Consider the following 12154-nt stretch of genomic DNA (forward strand, 5'->3'; position numbering starts at 1 on the left):
AATTAATTCTAAAAGTAGAATCAATTTTGGAAAGAAATCTTTGTAAGTACTTCTGATGTTTAGAGTTAATTCTAATAAAAGAAAAGCTGATCCAAACATGATAAATTCATTAAGAAAAATGGTAAAGGATACCATATAGCAAAAATGAACAAATGGAAATCCAATGATTTTACAAATACTCTTGCTCATTTTCTTTTTATCTCCTATACATTTCATGAATGATTCCACTACTACCATTCCATATTAACTTCAAAGGTCTAATGGACTTGATGAGACACGATTTTATTGAGGATCTTAAACCCAAAACAGAAGTAAAACCAAACACAGACACGCTCTTTCATTCAAGGTGGTCATGTGGCCTTATTGACATGAACATTGCAGCATACTGCAAAAGCCTGCGTTGATCAGCGCCTCCATTATTCTCCCTCACAGGTGTCACTGGACCTCCTCTAGTCCTCTTCCTGTAACGTCTCCAAGCAAATTGAATGTTGACAGCAGCCCATGTCCTCCAATTGGATGAGTAGTACCTCGCTGTTCTCTTCAGCCGCTCGTTGGCGAATTTGTATCTGAAGTGATCAGTGATGTACCTCAAGTGATGAGCATCGAGGCCAAATGCTTCAGCTGATTCGATGCATATGAATGTGGCTGAGGAAGCCGGGAGCCGGTCAATGAATGGGCGGCGCAGGCACCATGAGAGGAGCTCGTCGCCTAAAAACCCTCCAGGTTCAAGGACGCTGGAGGCTACCATGCCTTTGCTGAGGCTTTGGTTTCTCTTTATGCGTCCGCGGACAATGAACACCATCCTCTGTACAGGGTCACCTTCTCTAATTATCTGTTTCACAAGGGCATCAATGAGTTGAAGTATTGAAACAAAAATTGAATGGAGCATCAATGAGTCTTCTAGTACTGAAAATTTGCTCCATTTTAGAATGGAAAGGTTGAAACAAAAATTGGTTTGTCATGAGTAATCAGTTGTTTATAATATGATCAGTACCTTTTCATCTTTAGAGAAAACTAGGGGCTTCACCCTGTCGCAGATGTTATCAAGAATAAGATCATCCAAGTTATGGAAAAGAGGTACCTAAGAAATAGAGAAAACTACATGCTATCAGAGGTTGCTTAGATAGTGATAAAAAATTATTCTTGCTATTTGTACAGCTTTGCAGATGTTAGCACACACTTAAGAACAAAAATTAATGGGACTCTTACGGATTGGATTGAAAGTCCAATTATATTGCGATCAACTGATATTCAAACACACACTTCATCATTAAGTAAACATGTAATTTTGCACCAGCCCAAAATATTTTTGGAGGACTGAAATGACACGTTTTTCATAATAGAGACTGAAAGTGTACTTAAACCTATTAAGGAATATTGAGCCAATCAACTTTTAATGTATGAGCCTCTTTCATTTGTTTTTCTTAATCTAAGGGAACTATCAAACTTACTAAGGAATTTTGTGTTCAACTTCTTTCTTTTTGCAGGATCTGACATTTCTTACCTTTTTAATGAGGTCCAGGCAAAGATAGCGCTTGATGTCCCTCCTCAGCCCCTCAGGCAAGTCTTTGATCATTTCCATCTCATCTTCTCCTCCCATAGCTGCCCACCTTTGCCGTTCGAAATGGCGAACTCTTTGTCTTAATCGCGATGGCAGCTGCCTCCTCCTCATCCACCATTCCATGTCACGGCATCTCAGCTGCATCTTTCTCTTCTTTGCCATGACAGCATGCAAGAATACCTTCATGATAGAAAAGGAAGAATGGTCCCCATTGTTAGACAATGTTTGAGTATGAAACAGTTTTTCAGTAAGTGTAACAATTCAGCATTTTTCATAGTTGCTTGTGATAATATTACCCTACACATACCTGGATGTTACCAATCAACAGAGTGAAAAGCAGTAGTCCACTGAGTACAATGCATATGCTGAAAATAACTTCTAGCCAGTCACTGGTGGGTTCAAGATCATTTCCAAAAGTGCTGCAAGAATTAGCAGGGGATATGAACACTTAGATGCTTAATCAAATAGGTGTAAGGCTTATTTGATCTAATATAATAATTGGATACGTTATAAGTAGGTATAAACGCTTATTCTTAAGCTAAATTGAGTAACTTATGAAAATAAATTCAAAACAACATATGAATTTGTCATAAGCGATGTATATAAGCTTTCCCAAACACCTGGATAGACGTTTATACTATAAGATAAACTCAAATATGTTCTTCCAAACACCTCCATAGTGCTAACACTGAGAGTAAGTTGATTGACTAATTTACCTGAGGGTCATCAAGCCCCAAAAAATGGGATAAAGAATCTTTACAGCTAAAGAATTGCTAGATATGACTGGAAGTGCCCATTGGTAGATCCCATATTTGAAAGGTCCTTCAACATCCAAGCACAAAGGCTTTTTTAACACTACTGATGAGTTTCCACCACATGGATTTCCTATGGTGCCTGCTGGTAGCAAAGACTGGTAGCACACCTCCTCTGAGCATGACACAGAGAGATTGCACCCATGAGTTCTCTCACACTGCTGCCTCAGGCAGGATGCAACACGTTGAATAGCAAGGACATACCAGCACCCTCCAGCAACCTAAAACAGGGGAAAAGAAGGTAAAAAACATAATCAATTTACAAGCAACGGATTCAGTACATGTTTGGAAACCTTTCTACAATTGATTTAGAAGCCAGATTTATAGAATGTTTAATCAGCTTCTATTTCCTCAGAATCAATTTTGAAGGCCAAGACCTTCTCTCCAAAATTGATTATATCTTCAGAATAAATTGTGCAAGTGTTTCCAAAATGCACTTACAATCAATTCTCAGTGACCAGAATCACTTTAGGTGGCTATATAGATGTTTGGCAATCAACATAGAGAATTGAGTTTAGTCCCAAAGTCAATTATGCGAGAAGGTAGTAGCGTCTATTTCAACATAATCAATTGTATGATTTTATAATTAGATTTCATAACATCACCTTATAGAAATCAATTTTCCGACGTATCCTATCATAAATCCCTTTTACGCGCAAACCACTTTAACTCACTTTTACTACAATCAATTTTACCATAATCAATTCCTACAACGGTAATTCTAATGAAAGAGAAACTGATCCAAACATGCTATTAGTAATAACTTGATAATAAAAAGGTTCAAACTTCAGTTGTCGGGTTTGCTTACATGAGAAGCAATGAAGTAAGCTATGAGATTGAGACCAAAGCCCCACCAAATGGTTCCAAAGATGTAGCCTGTGACTTTCTGCATTCTTCTCATCATGCAGATGCTATGGTAAACCTTGGGAAGAAACTGGAACAAGAAAATTAACAACATTGTGGTCATGATGATTTTAATCCTCTCTTCTCTTATCAATTTTGGTACTACTAACCAAAACACAGCCTGCAAACACAAGGGAAACACATCGTCAAAAGAGAGCTGATTTCAGATAAACAATCAAAGACAGAAAGGACTAGTTAACACATGAGTATCTTAGGAAATTTCAGCTACATGTGTTAAAATATTATTAGACCATATAATGTTCGTGTTTTTATCCCATATTTACTTTCGGCATTTAGACAACCCTATATCAAAACACATATATGTCCAACAACACAATCAGTAATGATACGTGTAGCACCAAACAGTTTACACACCCTGAGAATCTCTTTTCTCTCTTCTAGCCATATCATATCTTATATAAAATTACTTTTCTCTGATCTCTTAAGTGGTCTACACTCATTAAATGAACACCGATCTTTATTCCCTCCCAAACAATGCACATTATCAAGAACCATTATTCCATTACTTAAGCAATATAAAATGTATGTATAGGGCCCGTTTGGTGCGACGTATAGTATAAGGCCTGATAGTATAAGACCTGATAGTATTAGGCCTGATAGTATAAGCCCTGATAACTTTTTTATACTATCCAGCGTTTGGACATACTCTGTATAATTTACCATATCGTTTAAATTGATGCAATTTTATGTTTAATGAAGTATTGAATAATGGTATATAATAAAAATCAAATATGGAGATGATTATAACGGTGGTGGCGGTGGTGATGGAAGTAGTGGTAGGTTGGTGGTGGTGGTGGCAATGGTGGTAGGTTGGTGTTGGTGGCGGTGGTGGTGACAGTGGAGATAGGTTGGAGGTGGTGGTGGCAGTGATGGTGGTGGCGATGATAGGGTGGTGGTGGTGGTGGTAAGGCGGTGGTGGAGGCAATGGTGGTGGTGGTGGCGATAGGGTGGTGGTTGTGGTGTCGGTGGTGGCAATAGAGTGGTGACGACGATTATGGTGGTGGTGGCGATAGGGTGGTGGTTGTGGTGTCGGTGGCGGCGGTAGGGCGGCGGCGGTGGTGGTGGCGGTGGTGGTGATCGGGTGGTGGCGGTGGTGGCAGCGATGGTGGTTGTGGTGTTGGCGACGATAGAGTGTGGTGGTGGTGGTAAGGCGGTGGCGGCTTAGTAAGGTGGCGGCGATGGTGGAGGGTGGAGGCAATGGTGGTGGTGGTGGTGGCGGCGACGGTGATCGGGTGGTGGCGGTGGTGGTGGTGGTGGTGGCGACGACGGTGATCGGGTGGAGGCAATGGTGGTGGTGGTGGTGGCGGCGACGGTGATCGGGTGACGGCGACGGTGGAGGGTGGAGGCAATGGTGATGGTGGTGGTGGCGGCGACGGTGGAGGGTGGAGGCAATGGTGGTGGTGGTGGTGGCGGTGACGGTGATCGGGTGGCGGCGGTGGTGGTGGTGGTGGCGGCGACGGTGATCGGGTGGTGGCGGTGGTGGTGCCAATGATGGTGTAAGTTGGCAGCAATAGAGGGTGGTGGTGATGGTGACTTATACATCACAACTTTATCATGCCTTATCCATCACTCACATGATGGATTAAATAATACGTCATTTTAACGTATAAGGGGACTTTGATGGATAAGCTTATACAATACAATGTCATCACCAAACAATGGATAAACTCATAATGTATTGTATAAGCTTATACTATCATGCCTAATACGGCGTGCCAAACGAGCCCATAAATTAATCACAACAATATAATATAGCACAACAATTGAAAACTGCAAACCTAGAGACAGTACAGTAAAAACATGTTTCCAACCTCCAAAATGACACGTGGAAAGAAAACACAAAAAACAAAAAAGGGTGAATAACAGTGAATGTGTTTCAGATAGAGAGAATCTGAAAAGTGAAAATGAGAGTGGCTAGAATGAATCGATTTCTAACCTGAGGAACTGGAAGGATAACGAAGACATCAAACCAAAATCCCTTCAACGATCGCAGGTAGTGAGAAGCGATGGCACGTGCGTCCCACACGAGCTTCCCACACCCAACAACCAGCGACTCCCTCGACACGTACGCCAGCCTGAACTGCAGCCACACGTGCAGCAAATGCACCGCATCCACACACGTGCGCGCCACCGTCACCATCGCCGCAAGCCCACCGTCCATGTACAAGCACGGCGACCCCGCTCTCCCGATTGACAGCGCGTAGAAAAACAACGGGTCTATGGCCAGCGCCACCCCACGCGCCAGCAGCAACGCGCGGTTCCACACCTGCACGCGCTTGCTCCTCGGATCCACTACGTGCCCGAACGGCCCTGAATGGGCGCTGAAACTCTGGGTCTTCCCCCCTGTTCGGTTCTGTATCGGGACCAGCGATGATCCCGCACATGCCTCCCATTGAGGTTGATGACAGCTATCGCAGCTGGTGGAGTGGAACACCGGCACGCCTACTTGCGTGCAGGCATAACACTCCACCACGCTTCCGATAGGACTGCTGTCATCAACAATTGGGGTTGCAGCATCGCCGCCGCCGCTGCCATCTCCGATGTTGCTCACTGTACTCAGAGGACTCTTCCCCAGAAGCTTCTTACCAATCCACCTGTTAATTAAAAAAAAAAAGGAGATGATACATGTTAGAGCTATCCTATGACAATAATTCAATTTCCAATTGCATTACTCATTAGAATTTTGTCATCTGTTCTTGTCTCATTATACTCAATTTTTAATTTCATCTTAAGATAGAGTGAAAAGCAGGGTTTCAAATTGCAGTTTGCAATCCTAGTAAGGATTTTGCAAGTCCCTGCATCAGCATCAACCCCCATTTTTTGTCTGCAATTTTGCGATGATGTGGCAACTGCAACCGCAATCTAAAACCTTGATCAAGAGATGTATGCAATCCTAAAAGTGAAACAATTCTAGAAGAAGAAACCCAAATTGTGCTGGCTTTTATGGGAGGACAAGTGATTCAGGAAGGTTTAAATGTGAATTTAAACATTGAAACTCACATTCAAGCAGATGTATGCATTCCTAAATTGTGAATGAATATAATTGGTTCTTGATAAGTCTTAAATCATGAGTGGAAAAAAAGCTTGTACTTTGTAACCTTTGTTCAAATGATAGCTTGTGGGATTTCAATTATAAAATCAAACACACACACACATGCAACTCAAATTGAAGTATCATGAGAAAAATTGAGAAGGACTAACCGAGGGAGAGAGGAGAAGGTAGGCATGGTTGAAGATGGAGAGTAACCATGGGAGAGAGAGAAGGAAGGTTTTGAGGTTACATGAAAGGAGAAATTAGAGTGGGGTTGGGTGATGACAGGGTGACCGTGAAGCACATGGTGTTTGATGAGAGAGTATATAATCAGGTTCAGCCAGCCGGTCCGAGCCGAGTTTGATAACACTCTAGTCAAGGAAAAATTGGAGTGTGTGAGTACTTTGCATGTGAAGGAAGGAAGGAGCTTACGGTTACGCAACGTTGATGCCTGAAATTAGTGTTTGTGGAGGAGTACTGGTTGTGGGGTTGGTACTCAGTGTCTCCTTGTGTGCCTCTTACGTTCCACCTTGCTGTTTGATTTTGCCGTTTTCTGTCATCGTTTGGGACCACCTTTTGTGTTTGCTTGCCTATTGGTTCTACCACCCTCTCTTTCCCTTTTGTTCTTTTCTGACTTCTTATCTTCAGCATGGTATTGGAACAGCATGAATCATGTTCTGAGATCATCATAATTCAATGATATTAATTTGCAAAATGCGCATATATCAACATTCCCATCCAGTCAAAACTCTGAGCAAATTCGTTTTGGATTCACTTTGTATCCACCCTCTTCAATTATATGTAGTTTAGCAAATGATGAAGCTTGTCATTTGAATTGGACAACTTCTCAAAATTTCACCTAGTTAATTATAGCACTATTTTATTTTATTTTTTAAAATTGAGGGGCTAGGCCCCAAAACAAAACCAAAACTAACTAGCAACTAAAACAGGAAATGAGGGCTCAACCTCCACCTGACTAGTCAACCTAAGATAATCTCCCATACGGGAATTAAACAAATGAATACCAAATGGAAAACTATGCTCAGCATAGGCTGAATAGTCTGCTAGCGAATTCAACTCCCTAATGCAATGAATGAACCTAACGTAACTATGGTTATTTCTCTCCGAAGAATAGACATCACCACATCGATATCAGGATGAGACTCATCCAGAGAAGATAGAATAGTAAGGATGACCTCGAGTGAATCACTTTCAATAATCACCTGAGAAATATCCAGGTCAAGAACAATATCCATAGTTGTAGACATCGCCAAAAGCTTTGCTACATTCATAATACCAAAACCTCCCAAGTTTCTACAGAAACTTGTGGCCCATGTCCTTGTGGAATCCCTTAATGCTCCACCACAACTAGCAGAGATATAATTCAATATCGAGCCCCGTCCATGTTAAACTTCATCCAACCTTCCATCACATTAAAATAACACGCGTTTGTTAAAGAGCAAGTGCGCACCCTATCAGTAAGGAATATATGTGTTATGGGGCTCAGCCCGAATGACTGAACCCCCCTTTTACTGATCACCTTCAATACCGGTCACACTCTATGTCGACCACCTTGATACCGATCGTCCAGGCCCCGACCACTTCGATGTCGAGTACCACCAACTAGGCAAGGGGTCTGGTCTCCGCCTCCACCCGTCACATCACTGCCCCTGGACCCCACTCAAGGTGGCGTGTGGGACTGCCCTAGATCTACCCGCGGGATACTAGGAATCCTTGACCCTTAGATCTCTGAACACAGCAGAAGCTACAGGAAGATCCAACGGTGAAGGAACCCCTAGTATCGTAGACTCTCATGACCACTCTCCTGGAACCATTTGATCCTGAAGAGAGTATAAAAGATCCCCTCTCTCTCATTGGGCAGGTAGGTTTTTCAATATCCAATCACATCCTAAATATCTCTAAGTCCCTGGACTAACTTTAGCATCAGAGTTCCTACAAGTACCCCCTCCGGGCACGTTGAAGCCTCCAGACCATTTGACCCCAAACTACGCCTAGTTACCCAGGCTCCCTCAACTCTCCAAACCCCTCCAACTACGTCCACACCGGTCTTCTCAGCACCTACCCCCTCCCTGGGTAGTTTTGGTCAGCCCTCCTGATCAATAGGAATGTAAGTCTCTGGGCCGGCCCTGGGCCTGTGCAAGCAGGCCCACAGCCCAGGGCCTCCAAAAAAGAAGGGGCCTCAAAAAAAAATTTGAATACTTTTTACCGCATTTTTACTTAAAAAAGCGCTGTAAATAGTCAATTTTTTACAGTGCTTCGTACCGCTGTATACTATTTAACAGCAGCGAGAGGTCCTAAGCGCTGTAAAATGCCTTTTTTTGGCTTAGTGTTTCTATTAAACTTTCTTCAAAAAAAAATTTTGGGGTCCATTTTTATTATTAATCAAGGGCCTCCAAAATGTCGGGACCGGCCCGCCCTGATAAGTCTTAGTTATCAAACCCAAGGAACTAGGTAACTAGCTACTTCTAGGTGGATATTCATAGTTTAGGTAATCAAACTGAAGGGTGCAGTGTTGTGTAAGCATGCCAATAATTATTAATTTGAAGGAAAGTACGACTAGAAAGCCATGAGACTATAATGATATTAAATCATCGCCTCCACTATTATCTATGTTATCTAATTATATATTGCGTCTGTCATATATATCCTCTTAAAACATTACCTCATCATTAAGTTATTGCTAACTATCCTACAATACTACACTATCCTACGAGCAACCATCACTGTAAAGGTGACTAGAGAAAATAGGCAAATGAAGTGCATAAAGGTGTCCTAGAGGTGTTTCACAGCCTAATTGTAGGAAGCTGAAAATATAAAAGAACTAGTCCTGAAATCTCGTGTAAGGAGAGCGATGCATTCTTAATTCCCTAGATCCATTCTCAATTTTTGATTCCATAATTAATCACTCTTATTAGGAGCAAGGTAGCCAGCATCTTCACATACATGTCTATTTCACCGAGCCTCTCTCCGAGATAGTGCCCAGATCGTTACGCCTTTCATGCGGGTCGGAACTTACCCGACAAGGAATTTCGCTACCTTAGGACAGTTATAGTTACGACCGCCGTTGTTACTATTGCTATGGTTATATAATTAAGCACACAAAGAATAATCACAAATTATAACTAAATTAGAAATAACATGGATAAATAACGAGGTTCAAATCATCTCCTACATTGCACCCTTGATAGAAGTGATTTAGCTACTCATAATAATAGAATTACAATGCAAATTAATTCTAATAGCTAAAACCATCTTACAAAAACTGGGGTTGATCTTCACAACTTCTGCTCCCTTCTTCTCCTTCTGGGCATTTACGCTCTCTTGTCTCTCTCTGTACTTCCTTTTCACACTTTGTTTGTTATGTTCTACCACACACCCGATATTCTCCTATTTTCTCCTATAAAAAGGAATAATTAGGGTTAATTCGAGGGATTTTGGCAACGCTAGGCATCACGACTGTGGCTCTAAAGGCACAACCGTGTTGACATTAATACATGTCAACACAGTTAAGGTGGACAATGCATGGTCGTGGAGACCCTGAAAAAGAAAATGTAATTAGGGGAGCAATAAGAGAGGATCAAATGAAGTGAGGAGAAGAAATTCCCTCTGCGCTTGTGAAACAAATTTTGAAGATCGAAAGATTTATTCAAAGTCGTAAAATGAAACTTGTAAAACAAGGAGAAAGTTTTGGATAATCAGATAGAACAAAATAATAATTGTAATAATACCATTAAGTGATTGAAAAATTTAATGACAGTTTGTTATTGCAAATGACTTCTACTGTTAAAAATATGTTAGAATTATTTTCTCTGTAGTGGCGCCAAAGTTATGTTAGGAATATTGGATAATTATCTAATTTCATATGTTATTTTTTTCAGTAATAGAAAGAGATGAATAGTTTTGATAGTTGAAATGTATACAAATGGTTTTTATTTATCACGAAATACCATGCTTTAGGTTTTGAATTCAGCCACGTAGCTTTGACACTTAATCATTTTTAACTATATTTTCCGTCTTCATTTTCCTATATGTTATATGAGAATTGAGAAACAAGAAATGATGGAGGGTAATAGGGAAATCACACTGATCAAATGACCAAGTTATATGACCAAATTAAGTCTTTAATGATGATGCATGAACTCGATGACAACTAAAAAACATGTATATTTATTTCAAGATCAAATTATGCAACTCCATCTACCGTTGAAAAGAAAACAAAAGATGAAATAGATAATTATGAATCTCAATATGAATTTGGCATCATTGTATTGAAAATAATACAAAAGTTGACATCGGCTATGGGCTAAAATATTGTCAGCGCAAACGACCGACGGTAATAGTTAGACTTAGTGTCGGTCGTAGTCACTAGTATGTAGTGTCAGCTTAACCGACGTTAAAATGTAGCATCGGCCAAGCCAGCCACCACTGGACCCATTGGATCCAGATCCGAACGGAAAAGAGCCCCATCGAAGTCAGGTTCGAAAGGAACCATGACCCCAGCACAGAACCAACAACGTAGAGACTCTGGGAGGCAAGTATGACGGAAAAGGGAGGGAGAAAAAACGATGGGAGCAGCGCAAGGGAGGGACCGAGCCAGGCAAGAGAGAAAGGAGACCTGGGTAAGGAAAGGAAGGGGAGAAAGAGAGAGGGAGGGTTCAAGAAGGGGTTGCCGCCGCGCGAGAACGACGCGGCGGCCACCCATGCAGAGCCGTTTCGTAGAGAGTTTAGAGTGAGAAAGTTTTAGGGAGTTCCAATACTTTTTAAATTCTTAAGATTTAATATTTTTATATAATATCAATTTCAAAATCTCAATAACAATATTTTCCGAAGGAACGAAAAAAAAAAATCTCGATAACAATGATTATTGTTTTCATTAATTACCTCTTCCACTATGCAGCTTGAGTTAATTTGTTGCATGTTATAGGGCAACATCACACGTATTTTGGCTAAGAAAATTTGTTTCTGCTCTTGGAATTGTGGACTAAAGTTCTAAACGAATTTTGTTTTCTTTTGTGACAACAGTTTTGTTGCTTTCTTTCCCAAAAAAACAGAACCACTTCATCATCATCTAAACATATACAAATTAAGTTCATGGTTGTCAAGAGATTGTGGAGAATGGAAAGATTTATTGTTGAGCATATTCTCACAGAGAAGAATATATCTTGCTTCCCCTAACTAAGAGACTTAGACACATATATTATAAAGTTTCAACATGGGTGTTATAAATTCGTTTGATGTAATTAATTAGTTAGTGGGAGTTGCTACTTTTTCATGTTTATTTACTAAATTAGAGATGATATCTTATTTGTACATATGCACCTGTGACCTGTGTAACATGAAGTGATATAGCTAGAACGAACATTTTTGTTTTTCACGAGAGGACTCAAGATACTTTTCTACTCATTTTCGAAAAAAAGTTGAAACGAAGAAGGTGCCTTTGCTGACGTTGTGGAATCTTTTCACACTGAATTATTATGTAGTAAGCTTGAAAAGTAAAGAAGGAAATTAAAGAATTTTTTTGGAACAGAATTGCTTAAGGTTTAAATTGTCTTCTTTTTGCATTTGGAATATCCTAAAAGTGAAACGTGATGCACGGCTCCATATCAAGACATTGTTTCAGAGTGTAATGATTTAGTAAAATAAAGGCACGAAGCATTCTTAAAATACTGAAAAATAAAGTGAAAGCTGTCCACATATTCTAAATTCATAGAGTTTGGATGACTTGACACCCAGAAATCTATAACGGCCAGTGATGAAGTTGATCTGTCTCGCCAGCCAGCGTCATGCGAACTAGCCGATGTGGTA

The 12154-nt window shown here is 40.7% G+C and overlaps 1 protein-coding gene across 1 annotated transcript; it reads right to left on the reverse strand.

The window, feature by feature from the left end:
- Positions 1–87: 87 nt before the first annotated feature.
- LOC130728570 (cyclic nucleotide-gated ion channel 2) lies at positions 88–6839 on the reverse strand. Its single transcript, XM_057580076.1, has 8 exons — positions 6499–6839; positions 5234–5891; positions 3182–3397; positions 2278–2594; positions 1869–1980; positions 1505–1741; positions 995–1081; positions 88–832 (listed from the first exon to the last, which is right to left on the reverse strand). Exons 1-8 carry the CDS (start codon positions 6522–6524, stop codon positions 338–340), a joined length of 2148 nt encoding a protein of 715 aa, XP_057436059.1. The 5' UTR covers positions 6525–6839; the 3' UTR covers positions 88–337.
- Positions 6840–12154: the final 5315 nt, after the last annotated feature.

Source organism: Lotus japonicus, chromosome 1 (assembly GCF_012489685.1).
Source record: "Lotus japonicus ecotype B-129 chromosome 1, LjGifu_v1.2".
Taxonomy (NCBI): Eukaryota; Viridiplantae; Streptophyta; class Magnoliopsida; order Fabales; family Fabaceae; genus Lotus; species Lotus japonicus.

Bases quoted from the DNA above. Each gene is read 5' to 3' on its own strand.
- LOC130728570 (XM_057580076.1), bottom strand. From the start codon at position 6,524: ATGCCTACCTTCTCCTCTCTCCCTCG. The intron at 5,892-6,498 runs GTTAGTCCTTCT...TTTAATTAACAG, and splicing joins ACCTTCTCCTCTCTCCCTCG to GTGGATTGGTAAGAAGCTTC. The intron at 833-994 runs GTACTGATCATA...CTTGTGAAACAG, and splicing joins TTTTCTCTAAAGATGAAAAG to ATAATTAGAGAAGGTGACCC.